The 21,013-nt window shown below is 38.3% G+C and overlaps 4 protein-coding genes across 8 annotated transcripts; 1 reads left to right on the top strand and 3 right to left on the bottom strand.

The window, feature by feature from the left end:
- Window positions 1-113: 113 nt before the first annotated feature.
- LOC116257211 (uncharacterized) lies at window positions 114-527 on the bottom strand. The gene has a single exon (XM_031633822.1). It carries the CDS (start codon window positions 525-527, stop codon window positions 114-116), a length of 414 nt encoding a protein of 137 aa, XP_031489682.1.
- Window positions 528-2,413: 1,886 nt separating this feature from the next.
- LOC116257210 (uncharacterized) lies at window positions 2,414-2,827 on the bottom strand. Its single transcript, XM_031633821.1, has one exon. It carries the CDS (start codon window positions 2,825-2,827, stop codon window positions 2,414-2,416), a length of 414 nt encoding a protein of 137 aa, XP_031489681.1.
- A 2,796-nt stretch (window positions 2,828-5,623) lies between these two features.
- LOC116257558 (uncharacterized) lies at window positions 5,624-15,068 on the top strand. 5 transcript variants are annotated; one of them, XM_050078785.1, is made up of 7 exons: window positions 5,624-6,311; window positions 12,327-12,459; window positions 12,565-12,736; window positions 12,820-13,013; window positions 14,481-14,615; window positions 14,832-14,857; window positions 14,927-15,068. In XM_050078785.1, exons 1-5 carry the CDS (start codon window positions 5,806-5,808, stop codon window positions 14,595-14,597), a joined length of 1,122 nt encoding a protein of 373 aa, XP_049934742.1. In that variant the 5' UTR covers window positions 5,624-5,805; the 3' UTR covers window positions 14,598-14,615; window positions 14,832-14,857; window positions 14,927-15,068. The 5 variants fall into 5 exon arrangements, with proteins under 5 accessions (XP_049934742.1, XP_049934743.1, XP_049934741.1 ...); XM_050078786.1 differs by lacking the exon at window positions 14,832-14,857 and having other exon boundaries at window positions 14,921-15,068; XM_050078784.1 differs by having other exon boundaries at window positions 14,832-15,068.
- Window positions 15,069-16,708: 1,640 nt separating this feature from the next.
- LOC116257209 (uncharacterized) lies at window positions 16,709-19,860 on the bottom strand. The gene is made up of 5 exons (XM_031633820.2): window positions 19,453-19,860; window positions 18,513-18,621; window positions 18,332-18,413; window positions 17,440-17,491; window positions 16,709-17,168 (listed from the first exon to the last, which is right to left on the bottom strand). Exons 1-5 carry the CDS (start codon window positions 19,858-19,860, stop codon window positions 17,034-17,036), a joined length of 786 nt encoding a protein of 261 aa, XP_031489680.1. The 3' UTR covers window positions 16,709-17,033.
- Window positions 19,861-21,013: the final 1,153 nt, after the last annotated feature.

The raw sequence follows: 21,013 nt of genomic DNA, 5'->3' as shown, positions 1-21,013 counted from the left end.
TTTTTCCATAAAGACAAAGAAAAAACACCGGCTTCTCTTTTGTCACGTATATCAGAAAAGATTAGATGAATGAAACTAAAAAAAACTAGCTTCCAATAGCGTCTGTTGTTGTATCAGAAGGCAGAAGACTCGAGGTCGGCGGCGAGTTTCAGGAAGCTGTCGTCTTCCAGCACCATCTGAACCGGCAGAGCCCCCAGGCCGTCCGCGACGCCCAGCAGCATCCGCTTCATCTCCTCCCTGAACTCCGCCATGTCGATGGCTCCACTCCTGTCCCGGTCGAACGCCTGGAACATTCCGGCGTAGATGAGCGACAGCTGCTCCCCGCTGCGCGCCGCTGCTTCCTCTCCGAATCCGGAGGAATCGACGACCCTCAGGCGCTCGAGCTCGTAGAGGAACTCGGAGTAGGAGAGAAGGCCGTCGCGGTTGGTGTCGAGGCGGAGGAAGCGGTCGTCGACGGAGCGGCGGAAGACCGCTTCGTCCCCCACAAAGGACCTAATGGTGGAACCGTCCAACACCGCGATGCTCATGATGGTAGCAGAGGGTAGCAACAATGGCGGTTTTGATACGAAGAGAAGAAGATGTCAAGGACTGATCAGAAAGAAGGAAGGCTAATTTTCTGTGACCGTTGTCGCTGGTGAACAGAGGCTCCCAGCCATGGGCTTTTATAGGCAACCAACAACCGATTAAAGAAAGAACAGAGTGAGGGTGGCTGTTGGTTTTGAATAAAAAACTGCCTGAGAAGGAGACACGGAAACAGAATCCTGAACTTTTTCTTCAACGGATTTTGACAGAGAAGGAGAGAACTCTCCGTTCGTTGCTTCGAGTCCGCGCGAAGAATTCTCTGTCTTTATGGGTAGGTATCCTTGAGGAGGTCGGTGCCATTAAAGGCGGCAAGGGGAAAGAATGGAATTGGAATCACAGCAAAAGGTTTTCTCATGTCGGTTTTCGCCTTTTGCGGTTGAAGGAGGCACGGTGGGGATGGTGCGGCCGAGCAGCTGCGCCCACGGTAACCATACAGGGATGGATAGCTACTCGGCTCGACTCAGAGCTCAAATTCGACTCATAAAGTTTTGCCTGAACTCGACTCGATGAACCGAGTTGGAGCTCGTTTAAACTCACTCAATTATTTTTTAAACAAAAAAAGGAAACCATAAAAGAGTTACAATTCTTCGATTATTACTGACATGATCTTGTCCATCGACATTGCACTGGCTGAACATTGTGAGAAAAAATTTTCGAAAACTAGTTAATATGTTGACTGAAAACAAGATTTTGGCTCCATCTTTTTATAGTCACCCACTTTACTTTTGTCATTTAAGATATAAACAAAATAAATATATATAAACTAATACTAAAGGATGAAAATGCCCATTACTTTCTTTCTTTATTTTTTTCTCAATTGGGTAACTCAAACTAACTATACCATTCAATTTCATATATATATTCCTCATAGCCATATATACAATCTCTTACTCCTATATTGTTCGAATTGATTATCAGTTTTCTCTTCAATACGGTGTTTGTGCAACAGTACAAGAGTCTGTAGTTCAAGTCATAGATCCGTGAACAATCGAACGCAACTAAAAGTATACCATTTGAACTACTCAGTTATTGCCATGCTCAAAATCTGACACTGCTCAACTCGAAATCTCACGCATCTTCAGTTTCTAAAACTTCATCGACCCTCAAATCTTTTTTAAGGTATTCCCAGTGATCAAGACGAGTTTTAGTTTCTACCAAATAACCAGTTGAAGTAACTTAAGTTCGCCGTTCAAATTCAAACTCAACAAGCCTATCGATGAAGTTCTGTAAATTTTTGGTCTTCGGATTTCAAACGGCAGTCACAATCTTACCAGTAAATGAGGGGAAGAAAACAGAAGACTTGGTTCGTCTCACCATGAAAAGAAAAAGAACAGAGATTGAAGAGATGAAGCTCAGTTCCCGCTTAAACAGTAAACAGAGAAGCACGGGTCTCGTTAAGAAAATCGATCAGAGGCGGTGGAGGACATATAATCGAAAAAGGACCGAACAGAGACCACCATTACATCAACGCTCAATCTTTTGCAGAAAAAGCTCCTACCAATGAAGGAAGTTTAATAAGAGAATAGATGAAAAGAACGAAACAAAAACCGTCTTCCCTTCATCCTCGATATCGAGTACAAAGAAGACACGAATCAATGGTTAATCCGATACAAACTCAGGACATAAAACTAAGAAAGACTTAAACTGAGATCAACATTACATCAATCATCAAACTCTTGCAGAAAAAAACTCCCACCCACCAATGAAGGAATTCTTGATAAAGAAACCAAAAAGAACAAACAAAACTGGCTTCTTTCTTGTCGTGTATATCAGAAAAGATGAGAGGAATGACGCTCAAAAAAACTAGCTACTAGGAGAGTCTGTTTCTGCATCAGAAGGCAGAGGACTCGAGGTCGGCGGCGAGTTTCAGGAAGCTGTCGTCTTCCAGCACCATCTGGACGGGCAGAGCCCCCAGGCCGTCGGCCACGCCCAGCAGCATCCGCTTCATCTCCTCCCTGAACTCCGCCCTGTCGATGGCTCCGCTCCTGTCCCGGTCGAAAGCCTGGAACATGGCGGCATAGATGAGCGGCAGCTGCTCCCCGCTGCACGCTGCTTCTTCTTCGCCGAAGCCGGAGGAGTCGAGGACCCTCAGCCGCTGGAGCTCGTGGAGGAACTCGGAGTAGGAGAGGAGACCATCGCGGTTGGTATCGAGGCGGAGGAAGCGGTCGTCGACGGAGCGACGGAAGGCCTCGTCGTCCCCCACAAAGGACCTGATGGTTGCGCCGTCCAACACCGCGATGCTCATGATGGTAGCAGAGGGTAGCAACAATGGCGGTTTCGATACAAATAAGAGAGAAGATATCAAGGACTCGCAGGAAGAAGAAACTGCTGCTTTTCGGCGACTGCCGTTGATGGTGAACGGGAAACTCGCATGGGGTTTATATAGAAGATCAGACGAGCTCCATTTACAGAAGAGAGAGAAAGTGTAGAGAGAGAGAGCGCGCCCTACAACGGTTGCCCTCTGTTTTTGAAGCAAAAAGTAAAGGGGAAAAACACTTGGTACCTTTTGTTTTTGGTTTTCCTCAGAATGGCGGTTGCTTTTGCGTATTATATTGCAAAATACTGAAATAGTTTCTATTTTATAGAAATTTACTTTTAAACGAGGTGCCATTTTGCAAAAACGAAAAAAGAAGTGTTTCCGTTCTCAGTTGCTTGTCTACCAAGTAAACCACCCGAAAGTAAACACATTGTTTTTTTTTTTTTTTCTGAAAACGCGGTGTGCCGGACGGTCCGGACGCTGGACCGGCCCATCGTTTGCACCAAATTCCCTTGTTCTGCTTTTTCAAAATTTCTCGAGTCCTGAGCTGTTAATTAATACTTTTGGACATTTTTCTTAATCGGTCCCAACCTATTTACCTCTTTTCCATCTTCAAGCTCACATCATCAAGCTTTTCCAAGTCCACTTCCTTGCTTTTTTCCGTAGCAATTGGTCACCAACCCTAGGTCTCTCATCTTTTGATGACCATCACTAAACACATAAATCATGTTCTTCTTTCAAGCTTGCACACATAAATCATGTTCTTCTTTCAAGCTTGCATAGTTTTATACAAGATTTTAGAGTTTAATTCATGTCACTCACCCCGAGGGATGGTAGCGTATTGGGCAGTAAGGTGGTCTAACTCCTTCAAAAACTCGTATTTGAATCTTAGAGTGGTCACTGTTACGTCCCAGTGCTCTCTACTTCTAAACAGTAAAAGTTCCTGAAACATACTCTATAAACCTAAATAAGCGGGCATAGGAAAGGCCAGTTTCCTTCAATTATCTTCCAACTGCTTCTTTCTCCCTTACATGTTCATCGATCAGTTCATTGCCCCTCTCACATACTTAAATCATTATATAACCACCTTCCTTCCATCCCCTCTCTACACCCTTTAATACAAAACCAAAGTTATAAAATGGGAACACAGCCCTTCTATCTAATTCCTATTAATAATCTAAAATAAAGTTTTGTTGTGATCAGAGATAGATCTCTCAAGAATCTAGAGCTCATAATCCAAATATTCAATCATGAATGTCAGGGATCTGTTAGTCTTCTCTTCACCATCCAAAACAATATTAACCTTAGGTGGGAACATAATTCCGGAATTTTGATTCTGAAATAGATCTACAATCCTGGAATAAAAAATCCTTTGTTTGATAAATCTTAAAGAATGGATATATTAAATCCAAAATTTCATTGCTTTCAAGCAAATCAAAGGCACCTTCTTGAAATAACTTACCTCATCATTTTTTTTTCCTTTTCTTTTTCTTTTCATTAAAAGAGATCTGGTCTTCCCCCACTCCAACCTCCCCAACGCAACTCTAAAACTAAGAGGCTGAGGGATAATCATTTATTCATTTAATCAATCTTTCAGAAGCAGTTTAGTACTAGTAATAAATTGTTACTGTACAGTGAAACTGCTTTAAAAATTGAGACGGATTCATGAAAGTCTATAACATGACATTTCATAAATTTACTTCCAATATTAAGGCAAAATCACTGAAAAATTAAACAATGACATTCTCTTGAACTCATTAATGGATTTCTTTCAAAATCAATTTCCCTTTAATATGATACTCTTGCTTACCATACTTATTAAACCCCCTTGTAAATGCATTTGCCTTAAGGTCTGAATTCTAAAGTTATCCTCCTTTTCCATATGATAGTGAGTCTTGTATTAAGCATAGACTATTTTTCAAATGATTAAAGTGCAAAGATCTTCGGTTATTTTTGACTTATCATCTTATATACATGAGTATGAAATTTACGAGTATATAGAATATATGAAAATTGAATAGTGATTTTCACTATTGGCAATCACTATGGCAATCACTTAGTTCAGAAGGATTGTTCAATTCATGAGAATAGATGGTTGAGAGAAAACAAAAAAAATATAAAGTAATAGACAATTCTGTTGTTTTGTTTTACATTTTTTTTTCTCATTGTTTTTATCTTAGATAGTTCACATGACACCATAAAATGATGGCTGTAGCTTTTTAGAAAAATAAAAGAAAAAACAGATAGTTATGATTTAGTATTAGTTCATAATTTTTTTTCTTTCAATCATCTGTTAGCTTTAAATGAACACCTTTGATTAAATGGTTGGATGATTTTTTATAACGAGAGTCATTCTTTTATATATATATATATATATATATATATATATATAAGGTAAGAGAGGAAAAAAAAATTAGAAAACTTTATTTTTATTGGTGAATTGAGAATAGCGAAAGGTTGAGAGGAAAAGAAAAACTAAAGAACTTTATTTTGTTGGTGGGTTGAGAAGATATATAGATATAAATATATATATATATATATATGTTTGAATGAAGGGTTTTGGAAATGTATAGATGGTTGAAAGAAAAAAAATGATTATTATTTTTGTAATTTAATATTAACTAATATTATTTTTCCATTATTTTCCTTTCAACCACTTATTACTGTTTATTTAAATGGTCGGGTAACTTTGAGTTAACGTATATATATATATATATATATATATATATATATATATATATATATATATATAAGAGAAAAATTAAAGGCCTTATTTTTGTTGGTTTTTGGTTTGAAAAAGGAAGAGAGGGAGACGGAGACGGAGAGGGAGACGGAGAAGAGGTGAAGGAAGAGGGGGCGAGTGGAGTGGAGGCAGGAAGTATACAGTGCTGGTTGAAGTGGTGGTGGCGGCGGTGGGATTGCTGTTATATGGTGCGTGAAGGAGGCATCACGAGCTACGGGCTTCGATGGTGACCGACGAACAGATACTGTCTGGGCTGGAGACGCTGCTCAACCAGGCCGACTTCTCCGTGACGACCTCCGGCGACATCCGCCAGCAACTCGAACACAAGTTGGGAGTCGACCTCTCCCACAAGCGCGCCTTCATCCGCGAACACATCGACCTCATCGTCCAGTCCAAGCGCATCCCCTTCTCTCCCCAGCAGCACCACCAGCAGCAGCAGCAGCTCCAGCAGCAGCAGCAGCTCCAGCAGCAGCAGCAGCTCCAGCGTCAGCACCAACACCAGCACCAGCGTCTGCACCAGCACCAGCACCAGCCGCAGCCGCAGCCGCAGCCGCAGCCGCAGTTCCACCACCTCCCCCACGCCCACGGCCATGGCGGCGTCGCCGTCGGCATCCCTTCGTATGGCGACCTCGTCGACATGCCGGCATTTGATCCCAAGGCGAATTATGGTTGCTCCGTCAAGGTTGATATCCCCCAGGGCTCCGTTGTTCCAGAGGTGTCCAAAGACAGGTTTTCTTCTTTCTCCTTCCTTTTCCTCCTTAACCCTTTTTTTCTCTCCATTTCGCCCTTCTCGATCTTCCATTTGTTGCCCATTTCCTTTTTGTTCCACCTATTTTCCTCGTTTTCGTCAAATTTACAAATTTTCTGATCATACCGTGGAGTTTGCTTCTTGATTAGGGTTTGGGAATTGCTCAACGATGGAAACGTGCGTTCTTAGGGCTCTTTGCATGCATGTTTTGGGGGACTTTTACAGGCAGCGGTTCCCCTTTTGCACTGGAGTTCTCTTGTCTTTCTTGTTGATCATGCCGTTGGCCTGCATTACTTGTTTTTCTTCTTTGCTTGGTTGGTTAAGGAGAAAAAAGAAGAAAAAGAAGGGATTTGAGGTTGAAGTGTTGTTAGTTGGCGTGCTGCATGTGTTTCGTTGTGGACGGCCAACTTCGTCTTGGTTCTTTTGTTAAAATCATGGAGTGGGGGGACTTTTGTGGACTTGTCCGAATTTCTATAAGTGAATTGCATTATTCCACACACTTGTAGGTAGGTTCATTTTAGCCTCCCTCTTTCTTTCAGAAAGAAAAATGTTGCTATTTTTTTTTCTCCCTTTTGATATTTAAACCTGCAGATGTTCCTCCCTTTTATGATGGACAGAGTACCTCAGTACCGTGTTCTGAACTGAATTGATCTAGAAAAGTATACGGATGTTTCACAGTCAAGTTTTTTTAGTAATTCGGTCTATTGTTTCACTTCTCTGGAAAACAGATAGGTGTGGTAGATACATAAATAATGAATATTCTTTATTGAGTAAAACTTGAACCGTTGCGTTTAAAATCCTGATTGGACGGCTGACTGGTCCAGTTTGTCACATGAGTTGGTTATCCATCGGCCAGGTTTCAAGCCAGCAACTAGTTACTTAAACTAGTTAATTGGTCAACCTGGTCGTTGGTCAGCCAACTAATCCCTGATCTATAAATATGTGTGAGCATGCTTTCTATACAGAGACACGTATATGGATCTATTTATTTGTTGTCATTCAACTTGGATGAGTCGACTGATATGTCCCATTTAGTCCCACTTAGTCTTTTAAGGTCTTAAACAACCTGCATCTGACTTTCAATTTCGACTACTTAGACAGTTTTAGATTAACAAAAGCACTGGAATCCAACTTTTGGCCTAAATGGCTGTTTTCATACTCGTACACACTACACACTTACGTTATATGGTAGAACGACTTTGTTATCTTTGTGTGTGCCACATGCAGAAAACTTTGTAGTGTCACGTATGGTTTGTGATACCAAGATTATGCGATTGATTACGAGAGGTGGTAAATTCTCATCATTGCAACTAATGAAGTTAGAATACTTGAGAAGTGGTGAAAAAGAGCGTACCCTTTGGTGATGTTGAGTTTTGCATGTGAACTAATTTGAACATTGGCTGTTGATATCTGCTACTTGTTTCTTGTATGCATCCTTGAAGCTGTTTCTAAGTTCTAACGTGTGAAACTTTGATTATTCATCTAATCAGTACTTCCTAGTTCCTTGGTTATAGGAAGCACATACAGTGGATCACGGGTGCTCAAATTCATGGAGGTTTCCTTATGTTAAGAGAGCTACAAACTTGATGTTTTTTGTGGAAAGGTCAACCATAATTTCTAATTGTAACTGGACTTGCAGATTAAAGGTTGACCTGTTGCACTAATTAAATTCTGAAAAACTTGTGTTCTTTTATAAGATTAAATCTATTTTAGTTGAAAAAAAATGTTCTTTAGATAGTCTTCTGCCACTATGTTAGTAATGTGCTCAAGAACTTCTTGAATCTCATGTCAGCGTCTTCGTGATTTTTTTTCTCAATTTTTATGCTGACATGCTACGTACAAGTTATTATGACTATTATTATCCTTACAGGTTTACATGCATTATCTTCTCAGTTTCCTCCTTGAGGGATGGTTTCAGTGAAATTGGCAACAGCATATTGTTGAAAAGGGTCGCTAGTCAGTAACCTCATAATCTTCTTTTCGGCATTGCACATTTTAATCTCCTATTCTCTTCCTTCAAGTCTTCATATATACAAAACTTCTTCAGAGGAGGGAACAGGACCAATTTTAGAAACATTTTTTCCATCCTCAAGATCAATTCTATTTAACAGGGGACTGTAGCTGGTTATGAAGGTAGTTTGTCATGTTCAGCCTTCAGAGTTCAGAATGAAGCATGAAGGTTGTAATTAGCTGTAGCCAAACATTATAATAAGCTGTTAATTCAATTGAATTGTCCACTTGTGCTAATGAAAACTTAATGATGAATCAACCTCCTTTTGCTAATAACTAATACTACCATTCAATTGTCAGTGAATCACAGAATATTATAACAAAAACTTGTTTGTACTAGTTGGTTGCAATTTGTTCTATTCTCCTGAGATCAAAGTCAGGGCCAGCTCTAAAATTTGGTGGCTCACTTCTCCTGTTTGGCTTTAAAAGGCTTACATAACATATCAAGTAAATTATCTGACAAAAGTCAACAGCTGCTTAGCAGTACATAGAACAAAAAAAAGAATGGTAATTCATGTAAAAATATTAACTACTAACTATCAAGTATCAACCTCTTTAAACATCTTCCAAAATATTTTAAATTTATATTCCTGCTTAGTTTATTTCATTTTCCTTTCTACCAGAACTAAAGTTTGGCAGCTATGTAACCTTTCTCAAAACACATAATTTCTCTCTCTCTCTCTCTCTCTCTCTCTCTCTCTGTGTGTGTGTGTGTGTGTGTGTGTGTGTATGCAAGCATGCACATTTTTGTGGCTTTGGAAAGTTTAGGGTCAGAAAGGAAATTATTTTGTTATTTGTCTTTTTATTCATTTTTTATTAATTTGACAATTTTTTTTTGTTTGAATATGGTTTTCTTCTTTGGATTCCAGTCCATTTGGTGGAGGGTTCAAACCTTTAATGGTGTTGCATCAATTTTAGGGTTGCACAACAATTAGCTTAGTCATGGCCTGGGCTGTTTGAGCCAATTTTGGTGCATGTTATACATGACTTTTAGCCCAGGTAAGCTGAAGCTTAGCCAAACTCGTTTTTTCTTCTTTTAGATTTATGAATCACAGGAGAGATGATTCAAACTTCATTGCATCTTTTCTTAAGAGATGGGTGCTCTTCCATTGCAATGAGCACTTTTTTTTGTCATGTGAAGCAATTTCCATGATCCTATGTCTATTATCTCTTTAACACTGCATCGTGCAACAAAATAACTGATCTCTTCATTAAATCAAATTCAAAGATTGAGCTTGGTTCAATTAATTACATCAGTGGTTTACCTTGTTCAAGCATGCTTGCCTATTAATCATTGTCTTTAAGTTGCTTTTTCAGGCCATGCTTGTTTGTATGATCATTGGTGCAACTTGAGCTTTTGGCAGCCAGGAAAAGACTTATTGGCTGCTGATGTTTTCGCTTACCCCTAAAGCACATTTGGCTTTTCCAATTGTGTCCCTCTTCTTGCCGTGATTAACATTTCTCTATCTTTTTTTAGAAAAGGTCTTTGTATCCATTTATATTTTTGTTGTTCCAAGAGGCTAACCATGTCCTCCAAATATGTGCATCTGTCTTCCTTTATTAACTGTTCTGCAACCATCTTAAATTCTTAATGCTCCTATATTGCCTAATCAAATAAGGACACATGGACAAATAAATTGATAATTTAAGTAGGCAATGCATCTCAAATACTTCACTCCTCTTTTATGATTGTACAATGCAGTTCATTATACCATGCTTTTTTCCTGAAAAAATTTCTACCACATGTTTTGGAAGTAGTTTCCAGTTCCGGTCCTCACTTTCACATGCCAATTTGTCGGATTGACTTTTTTGCTTTTCGTGATTTGTCATGATATTGAGTGTGTACACCTTGTGATATTATCTGTTTCTCAAATTTATTCCTGAGAGTGTGCTCTTTAAGTACATTGATCTTGCTCTTCCTTTCTTGGTCTTTATGTATTGACCTTTCAATGCCTTTTGGACAAAATTGGATCTCTCTTAAGTGTTATTCTATCAAAAGATTATAAGCAACTTTGTCACAAGGATGTTTGCAATGGGAAAATTATCACAGATCAGAGTAACGAAGAACATATGTAGGTTTCATCATCAGATTACCCAACAAAAGTATGGTAACCTTACTGAAAGTTCATAGTTGATTACCAAAAAAGGATCTCTATTTCTCATATGCTTATTAACAAACTCAGCAATCAAAAGTGGTAGTTGACATGCAAGCACCTTTCCTTGTTGACACTACAAAAACCTTAAAAATTAATTTAAATTGTAATAATTGCCCAAAAAATTGGAAACAATTGAGTGACAGTGGCTGCCTACCCCTATTGGTGAACTATGCTGGTAAAGGTATCTGAAAAAAGTAATTGTGCAGATAGATCTGAATATTTAAAAACATACAAGTGAATTGAAACATCATGTTTCTTGAACATGTATGATGAGTTGTAAAAGTCAAACTGTTGATTTTAGAAAGAAAGTTATTTACTATTTACATGTTTAAAAAATGTCACTTTTTATAAATTCATAATGTTTTGAAATTAAAGAACACATCCAGAAGGTAAATATTGTAGAAACAGTGTAAAACCCATATATATATATATATATATATATATGTATGTATGTATGTATGTATCTAATTATATTATGTGACACATCCTCCTCTACCCTGCCTCAAAACCTTCTGATAACTTAAGACAACTTCATTGTTTCCATGGTCCTCCTCCTTCAAGCATCTCACCGTTAGTTGCCATACTTAGGATCTTCACGCAAGTTTGCTAAAATCTATGTTGCATGGGTGCTCCTAGACAGCTGTTGCACCCATGTCAACACTGCTTCTTTGATACAGCTCATCCAGTACGGTCGGTTGAATCAGGCCAAGAATGACCATTTTAAACACGCACCTGACTAAACTAACTCTAATACAGAAAGTTTATATGTTAATATAGATAAATAAGACTACTAAACAGTTAAAATTTAAATAACTATATTATAAATGATACATATACATATACACACACACATATATATACATCATTGCTGCACCCATACCATTTTTTTTTTTGAAAAATTGTTGCATCTGTACCCGCACCAGCTCCCTCACCCCGCACCTATGTGACATAGGCTAAAATGCACCAAACCAGGTTAGAGCAAGCCCCACTTACAAAAGGGTGGAACTCTTCTTCTCTTTCGTCTTCTTCTTCTCCTCTCTATTTCTTTTTCTTTCTCTCTCTATTTGTTTTATTGGCTTGTGTGATGCTGTGCCGCAAATCCTACTGTGCCTTGCCTCAAAACTTTCTGATAAAGGGATTGAATGACCAAAAGAATTTCATGAATGAGATGTACATAGTTTCTCTCTTTAAAAAAAAAACAGGTTTTGAATCACATCATCCTGGTTTATAATAAAGAAAATTAAGGGCATATAAATTCAATGATTCATAGTGCATAAAAAATTGATGGACTAAAATGAAGACACTTAGACTCTTCAAAACTAATTGCCCCACCCAAATCTGCACAACTGCCATGCAGAAACTGACACTTAGCTTTCTTTTCATTGAATCATTGATAGAAGAATAGCTTGTTAACTGTTGATTTTGTTGTTCTAGACAACACACACATCTATGGAAAATGGGTTAAATTGCTCCTATTTTGGACTGTTTTTTCAGGTCCTTCTCTCTCCTTAGGGTCTACCAGTCCTGGGGTGGGAGGATATTTATGGAAAAGAAAAAAAGGGAAAGAACAAGGTAGGTGAGAGAGTGAGAGAACAGGGTTGAAAGAAAATCACTGTCGAATTGGGACTGGTTGGACCCATTCATCTGTGGACCCTTCAAAGGAGTGATCGTCATCAAATGCTTTCTTAGAAGTTTTAGTCTTTTGTGCAAATATCAGAAGGGATCCTTGCTCATTATTTCTCAATAACTGTTTCGTTATTCTTACTCTTGTCGTCAATTTTGCTCAACCTGTGGCATAGTTCTGTGACCTTTGATCTGGTTGACTTATAGCGCCGCTCAAGTTCAGAACAGTACTCCAACTGGAAGCAAACGTAAAGGTGGGGCCGGCGGTCTTAATAAACTTTGTGGCGTCTCTCCTGAACTGCAGGTTATTGTTGGTGAGCCAGCAATGCCGCGAACCCAGGTCCCTACATTCTAGAAATGTCACCTACATATGTGTGTGTGTGTTTTTTTTTGTTTCATTTTCTGGTTGCATTTTTCACATGCTCTATGGACTACATTTCCTCAGATTGTGAAGCAGTTGTGGGCCTACATTCGGAAAAACAATCTTCAGGATCCCAGTAACAAGAGAAAGATCATATGTAATGATGCATTGAGGCTTGTGTTTGAGACAGATTGCACTGATATGTTTAAGATGAACAAACTTTTGGCGAAGCACATCTTGCCACTTGAACCAACAAGTACGTCTTGGCCCATACCAATGAAGCAAAGACAAAGTCCAGCTTTATTGGTTGTTAAATATATATACTTTGCCTTCTTGCAGAAGATGCTGCCTCAGATCCTAAAAGGCTAAAAGCAACATACTCGGACTCCCAAACTCAAGGCGATTCACCTGGTTCAGTTCCTGTTATTATGTCTGAAGCACTTACTAAATTTTTTGGCAATGGAGAAAGGGAATTGCCTCAACCGGAGGCTTTGAAAAGAATTTGGAACTATATACAGATGAACCACCTAGAGGTTTGATTCTACTGCACTGGCTTTTATTTTGTTTTCAGACGCTAGACAAAATAAGAAATGTCTTTACACTTGTAAATTTCTATTTGAGCTGTTGCTTCTCTTATTTTCTTGGGCGTGCTTATTTAGCTTCTCCTAAAAACTAACGTTTGTTGGTTTTAGATATCTATTTTTCTTTGTTTTAAAGTGACTTCATCACTATTATAGTACTCACTATCTTGGCATCTTTGTAAATTATTGGCATTCTTCTTTATGATAAATGTTGCTACGGTGAAATATCTGCATAAACTAATGCTCAAGGATTCAAGCCCAATGATGATTGGGGCTGCACAGCGAGTCAAGTAACTCAATCTCGGCGCATATAAGCCTCACCTTGAGCCTACTTGTTTACTGGACAAGTTCAGTTCCAGCCAGGGAATGAACTGGTTTGTTTGGCTAGTTGAGCTTGAGTTAAGTAGATTGGGTACATGTAAGCTTGTAAATAGCACATATATATGACTCTGTTTTGCCTATTCAACATAAGAGCTGCCTTAGGTGTAATGGGATGCCTTCTTTACATTTTCAAAACCCACTGAAAATTGGCTCAGGGAGGCTTGATCTTAGCCAAGCTGAGCTTGAGGCAGGCACTCTCAAGTCGAGCCCGAGCTTCCCTGGGCTCGTCTGGGACTCTGCTCATGTTCACTCAAATGATGGTGCAAGTATTATCAGTTCCTAGAGGCTTAGCACTGACTTTGTTATAAAGTTTCAAAATTCTAAATTCCCAACATATTAAGCTTTTTATGGTGCTAGTTATCTTATTTACAGGAGGAACCATTAGCAATGGTTAGACAAAGAAATGGTGCACATAAGCAACCGAGATACAAATAAAGGAAAGGATAGAATGGATTTTTTTTTTTTGAGATAGATTGATATAATCATAATAATTGATGTTTGTATGGTATTTCATCTAATTATCAATATTCGGTATTTGGGTTGCTTAAAACGGTATTCAAAAGTTGATTATATGTCTGTGACTGTAGTAGCATGGTGCGGTATTGGTTGGCTATCTTCTAGTCTTGAACTAAGAAAATGCGAAGCCAACCTTTTGTATCTAACAAGGTTAGTTTGAGTAAATTTCATAGCAAGCGTAAGGATCTCTTAACATCTGGAGTACCTGGATTATTCATATTTTGGAAATGTCTCTGTATGCCCTTTCCAACTCGAGCTTCATTCCGCTTTTTTTTTTTTTCATGTATACAAGATAATTATTCCTGTCCACTTCATGTTTTAACTGGTTCTCCCTCCATTAATGTCTAGCTGATCAGTTAGAGAAAAGTTTAGTTTTATTTGTTTTGCTATTTCTTTCGTTTGATTTGTGATGCATCCTTTGTCACCCTTCTGCCTGTCGTTTATTCTGACACTAAAACTTTTGAACTGTATTGGTCAGATTTGTTTGAATTTTATATAATTTGTCTTTTATTTAATTTTCAGGATCCATTGAACTCGGTGATAATATGTGACTATAGGCTTCGTGAACTTTTTAATTGTGAAAAATTTGCTGTGGGGAACTTGCCAGAGCTGCTGTCTCACCATTTCTTGAAGAGATGAGATCCGATTGTAAAACTGGTTAGTTAATATAATAACTGATTTTCTTTTATTTGCATCATGACTTCTGCATTTCTCTGATGTTTTCTTTTGCCATGTAGTAGGATGTTGTATATGATCAGATTTGCTGAATGGAATTCAAGATGATTCCTTGTTGAATCAACTAACTGCTGTGCAGAATATCTTTTGCTTTTTCTTTTTTTTTGTAATTTGGCCCTTTCTATCTGCATGAATCAGGGAGTCGACTAATCGCCTGCAAGAATTTGAAGTCTAAATTGTATGGAGCTATCATTCTCCATTAATCTAAAAATTTGATTTCTATGCAGTAGAATGATTTAGTATGAAGAACGTGCCAAAGTTGGAACTACGCTAGCAGCTTTTTTCTGCTCTGATTTGAATGACAGACTTATTTAAGCAGCTCTGTAAGAAAACTGTTTCCTGGCTTAACCTTAATTCAAGCCTCTGAATGCTATATATCCCCGTGCATGTGTGTATGAGAGAGAGAGAGAGAGAGAGAGAGAGGCATGATTGTTGCAATTCCTTGAATTTCTCAAGTCGTGATTCTTTTGCACAAACACATAAAATTCACACGCTACATAGGAAAAATTGTAAGCTATAACTTCAATGCTTCTTTTGAAAGTAAACACCAATCGTTAATTTCATGCGTGAATCTGTGACCAGCAATCATTTGCTTTGAAATCACGAAGGGCAATTCCTTATCACTTGATGTCTCAGCCTGTGATCAAACTAACATGTAGGTGAAAATGAAATGATCTTTACCATAGGGGAGTGGCTTGCTGTAAAGCAGTCATGCTACATCAGGTAACTAAAAGCTCAACCTGTGCTTCATATCCTCTGTGGAGAGGTACTAGAGGTTTCTCTCTCTCTCTCTCTCTCACACCCCCCCCCACACACACAAGTGCGCACGGTAGTAACTATCCTTAATTATTAATGTTAAAATCATTGCTCGTTTATGGTGATGATCATGTCTCATGATGCAGGAGGATAATAGTGGCTTTTTCCTTACATGAGCTTATCATGAATACCTATATGCTGGGGGTATTGAATAGTCCCACTTCTGTACAATCCACATCTTTTTGGAACTAGCATGAATGTGTACCCTGTAATAGGTCCTTGCTACTTGATCAATTGCAATTTGCAGCAAGTGTCTGTAAACAAATGTTTGTGTTGGGGTTTGGTTGGTCAGTAGAAACTCTGTGTTTCATTTTTGGTGGCAGGTAGTTGTGGTTGATTTGTGTGAATCGTCCATTGGTTTAGTTATTAAGAGCAAAATGAAATCCCCATTTTCTATGTCCTTTGCTGCTTTGTTACTCGTTGTAGTGCACCAAACCTCTCAACGAAAACGAGAGGCACAAGCACATGGGGCTGTTGCTAGGGCCTAGGGTTACAGAGATGACATAAGACGTTCACTCTGTCGCCATTTTTTGTCAAATGGGAATCAAATCTCTCCTTGTAAGCCACCAACAGCATGTCCTGGTGAAGGGTTTATGGCTGGGCGACTTAGGTGAAGTGGGTGTTTCCCAGATGTCTACTCTTTTGTCTTAATATGAGTTCATGGAATATCTGTGTGCTAACAATTTTCGTAACTGTGAGGAAGGACTATAAAGCTTTATCTCCACAATACTTTGTTTCAAACCCTTATTGTTTTCGGTTGTAGGATACTTTTTTGGCATCTAATTAAGCTTTACAGTACCAAGGGTTTTGACCTCAACGATTTGAACTTCTCAAAAAGAAGACTCTTAAATTACGTTACGTCTAATTCATGTCCTACCTTTCTTTCCATTCATCTAATTGCATATTAACTGGAAATAATTCATTAAACTGGAAGAATATCAACTTGCCTCTGTAAGAACCCTATTCTAATAAGTTGAAAAAAAGACATCTCTTCTTGTAAAACCTAAAGCTGGGTAGTAACTTCCTGCTGGAAAGACGACCTGTATGCTTTCGCTGTTTATGCTTGATGTTTCAGGATTGGATTCTGGCCTTCTATCTCAGTTGACGCTCCCAAGAAGTTGTTGCAAATTGGGCTCCGCTTCCAACCGGATGATTAACTAAACAGCAAAAGAAAGAAGAGTATGGAGAATGCGTGCATGGAACAGAATGATCGCCGGCTAAAACTTGATTCTATCGACATTTAAAACTATGTAGATAGAGTATATCCATGATTACATTTCATTCACATTATTTTATACGCGCAGAACAGTAACAATAAATTTGGCATTGTCATGACCGAAGGAATTTCAAAGTGCTAGAAAATCACACGTAGGAAATGTTCGAAAGTAAGCTACAATAATTTGATTTGTTCTATAATCGCGAAAGATTTACACAAATAAGTCTGCACCTAGATCTCTTCTTGCTTTGGTATCTGTGAAATGAAGCAGCACACGACTGACAATCGAGAAAAAGATTGTTCAGATATTACAAGAAGAGCATCTTGGACAATAGAAGGACAACCAGGACGGACAACAAGAGCAGCAACACCACCGTTTCATTGGGCTTCAGCTTTCTACTCCAAATTCTTTCAAACATGGGCAAAAGGGTCCCCAGTACTTTCTGCGCACATCAAAGATTAATTAGAGCAATTCTCACTCTCTCAGACACACAGAGGCCACAATTGCCTCAAGAATGGTAATTCTCAACACTACCATCAAGATAGCACCCTCTATAATACACACCACACAGCCCCACTAGTTGTGCTACCCATTACTCTGTGTGTGTGCCTATATATATATATATATATATATATATATATATATATATATATATATATATATATATATATATAGAGAGAGAGAGAGAGAGAGAGAGAGAGAGAGAGAGAGACCAGTCGGATTAGGCCAAAGCTGAAAATAGGTTCCATGAACATTTCTACGTTCCTGTTCATTTAACAAAAGAAAAAAACCAACGGTGAGAAAGTAGAGACTATACAGGATTATCAAGAGGTAAACAAAATGAACATTCATAATTTTCGATGCCGACGAAATCAATGGGGGGGGAGTCTACCTAGCCTTATAGCGAAGGATGCACACAACCCAAGTATTGACTCTTTGAGCCTGGAGCTTTTACTATCTTATTTTGACGTTATGGCTTTTGTAAATTTTGATATCGTCCTGCTGACGATGTAAATGGTTTCAATGTTGTTCTATAATAGTTCTTGGTTTATTGTCAAATTACGAATTCATCATTCTCTTATGTGATTTCCAAGATCTATCTTTCTTGTCTCCTTGTCTATGTCTCAATTTCCTTTTGGATATGAATGGAATAATTATTTTGCAAAACGCTAGAAAAAAAAGCCTTTGAGTAGAAAAAAAGGCTGCTTGATTTAGTACCCAAACCATGCATCTTTTTCCATAAACTGGAAACAATGGAAAAACTTTCACAGTAAATAAAGAATCCGATACCTGAGATTATTTTACCTCAAAGCAGTAGCAGAGCCAGAAATTTTTAGCTGAAGGACAGTTACAAGAGTTTCGGGCTGGGTCCAATACCTCAAATTTCAGTATCCTCCACAATAGTGGTGGCACGTTTAGGCTGATGGGGGCAATTGCCCACACAAGCCCATTCAAATTCTTTTATTTTCACATTGATGCTTCATTATCTTTTACTAATTTATATATGAGTGTCTATCAAATTATCAATGAGAGGAAAACAGTGAAAGGAAGGCAGTGGGAAATTTTTCCTAGGCGTATTATGAACAAATTAAGTTGGCTCCTTACTTGATGTATGCCTTTCCTTTCCAAGTTTGGCACGTATAAATTGCGTAACCTTTTCCAAAGGGAACGTGCTTCCCTTCCCACTCTGCAAACAGCTCCATTGCATATACAGTAAGAACTTGGATGATCTCGTGCATGGTAAATCAGGAAAAATACATGAAATCCTGAACTTTGTCAGCCTCACCAAATTGCCATCTGATTCCTACTCTCAGACCGTCGTTGAAGGTGGGCTCGATCTCAAACCCTATAGGCCCCATGGAAGTCATCAATGTATGAAAGAACTCCGTTACTTGCTGCAGAAACAAAATTAGTTAAGCATAATAGTAACGTCTAGTACTGCTTGGTGCTTTGCAAAAACCGACAATCTACAACTCTACAGTCAAGGAAGAAGAAGAATTCAATACCTCAGCTAAATTGTCATAAACTGGAAAGTTGTTCATTTATAGCTGCATTTCCTCTCTTATAACACTTATGACTAAAAGTGGTAGCATCTGGTTGGTACCAAATATAAATATTTCTTGATGAAATGGGTAAGAGTTTTCTTTTAAAATATGATACATTTGATTCATGCACTAGACGAAGAGTCAAGTTTTTAGTTTTTTAAGTAACCTCCAGCTAGTGAGCCTTATGAGGACAATAGCATGGAAAATTGTATTCAATGGAATGTCTGGGTTGCAGGGAAGGAGACAGAAATTTCTTGTTAAGGAGAACTAGTAATAGATTTAAAAATTTTAAGGGGTATCAACATGCAAACGAGAAAAATTGCCCTAAAGTGTCAATATAAAAATAAGTAATTTTTTGTGGCTACGTATGGGCAACTGCCTACACATTGCCCACACCTGACTCAGTCCCTGCTGGGTCTTGATCCAAGGCCTTTAACTCGACACCTTTATCAGTTCCCTCTTACTACTTAATTGCTGGAACAAATCAAACTTGAGCATTATATGTATGTGAGCATAAATGCTTCTCATACAGAAGGTTGAGGATGAAATATGAAGGTTCATGTGCATCATCTGCAATGAACTTGATCCAACCTCTATTGCATTTTGCTGTTCAGTTCTAATCTGCTTGCAACCTTATGCTTCATTCCCTAAAGTTTAGTGTTCAGATTAACCAGTCCGTACCTTCTTTCCTTGGGAAGGTCTGGACACGAAATTTGAGATACATCTGCACTCGTCGGCCAGGACGTCTGCTAATTCTCGCAGATTTCGATCTTTCATGGCATTATACAGCTTGAGAACCGTCTCCATTGCCCTGTGATCTTCTCCTTCGTGGTCACCTGCCGCAGTCCGCCATGAATTCGGATCTCTGGCTTCTTCCTTGCAGCAAGCAATAACCAGAAGCCGGTCATGGCCTGCTCCAGGAGTACCCTTAGGCCGATTATGGGCTAAGAGTAAATTTGTGTGAAGGCAAGGAGATGAACTCAATGATGCAGGACTCAGTGGAGGCTGCTTCCTTATGAGGAAGCCCTTGAGAGCACCTCTCCCCACTGATGTGGGGTAAGAAGGGAGAGAGCTCACACTTCCAAGCATGATTAGGATATGAATCAATATAAGACCTTATGTATATATAACTTAAGAAAAGAATCTTCTAAGGGAATATAGATTGCAAAAGAGTGTGCACCCAAATCTGAGAAAAATCTGGTTTCTTATTGGAAATATAAAAAAAACACTTAAAAGTTTTGGTGATAATAAAGAAAAAAAACACACCCAACTTTTACATGATGCAAAAAATTACACATAAGCTTGACATCTTTTCTTAATCAACCCTCTGGTTATTACAAACTTAAATTTGATTTAGGAGATAAAATAACTAAACTAAATACCTCCTTAGAAGCAAATTTCATGTACATTGGTTCACATTAGCAACATAAACCCAACCCCAATAGTACTAATTAGCACATATTTAGCTCCATCTAGACTAGTTACCGGTTTATGTTCAAATATATCTAACTAAATTGGTTAGGTGATAGATTCTAATCAATGCCAAAAAGTTACAGAATAAAGTTCAAGTGAAATCATGAAGCTAAGTATACATATATTTCAAGCAATTTTTGAAGAGTAAAAAGGTGAATTTACTGATTTAAGAGTTGATAAACGGAAGTAAACTTATAGATCTTTTCAATTAACTGATCAATTAGGAGTATATATATATTTTTTACTGCATCCGTGATTTAAAGGTGCTCTTGATAATATTACCAACTCTTCGTGTGGTTGTTTTCTTTCAGTCCTTTTTGGTGTCAAATCTGGGAATTAGGAAACCTGTGAGGCAAGTCAGGAATCTTAAGCGTGCAGCAGAGGTAAGAACTGATGCATTAATTTCGGTACTCGAAAGTTTTTTGAATTACCGATTGGATCTTCTCAACCTTTTCTCATGCAAATTGCAAAGTAGACTCCAGGTCGATATGAATGCATTAAATAAAGGAATAGCACTGTCACTAAGATGTTTTGCAGATGTATAAGTGGTAATTAATAGAAAAGAAAGAGGAAAAAAACATTAAAGAAGAGAAAGAAAGAGGTGGAGAAATATCAGTCCATCTATTTAAGAGACAATTTTAATTATTAGGCATGAATTTCGGCATGTGCCAACTGAGCAATTCTCTCTCTCTCACTCTCTCTCTCTCTCTCTCTCTCTATATATATATATATATATATATATATATATATATATATATATCCTCCGACC

The sequence above is a fragment of the Nymphaea colorata genome, chromosome 7, assembly GCF_008831285.2.
Source record: "Nymphaea colorata isolate Beijing-Zhang1983 chromosome 7, ASM883128v2, whole genome shotgun sequence".
NCBI classification, from domain to species: domain Eukaryota; kingdom Viridiplantae; phylum Streptophyta; class Magnoliopsida; order Nymphaeales; family Nymphaeaceae; genus Nymphaea; species Nymphaea colorata.
Note: the sequence above shows the minus strand (reverse complement) of the source record. Positions and strands in the feature narration are given on the sequence as shown.

Excerpts from the sequence above, each read along its gene's own strand:
- LOC116257211 (XM_031633822.1), bottom strand. The coding sequence starts at position 527 with ATGAGCATCGCGGTGTTGGACGGTTCCACCATTAGGTCCTTTGTGGGG.
- LOC116257210 (XM_031633821.1), bottom strand. The coding sequence starts at position 2,827 with ATGAGCATCGCGGTGTTGGACGGCGCAACCATCAGGTCCTTTGTGGGG.
- LOC116257558 (XM_050078786.1), top strand. The coding sequence starts at position 5,806 with ATGGTGACCGACGAACAGATACTGTCTGGGCTGGAGACGCTGCTCAAC. Across the intron at positions 12,460-12,564 it reads CAGCAATGCCGCGAACCCAG|ATTGTGAAGCAGTTGTGGGC; the intron begins GTCCCTACATTC and ends ACATTTCCTCAG. Across the intron at positions 12,737-12,819 it reads CTTGCCACTTGAACCAACAA|AAGATGCTGCCTCAGATCCT; the intron begins GTACGTCTTGGC and ends GCCTTCTTGCAG.
- LOC116257209 (XM_031633820.2), bottom strand. The coding sequence starts at position 19,860 with ATGCTTGGAAGTGTGAGCTCTCTCCCTTCTTACCCCACATCAGTGGGG. Across the intron at positions 18,414-18,512 it reads AGGAATCAGATGGCAATTTG|AGTGGGAAGGGAAGCACGTT; the intron begins GTGAGGCTGACA and ends AGCTGTTTGCAG. Across the intron at positions 17,169-17,439 it reads GCTTTGGCCTAATCCGACTG|AAAGTACTGGGGACCCTTTT; the intron begins GTCTCTCTCTCT and ends TGATGTGCGCAG.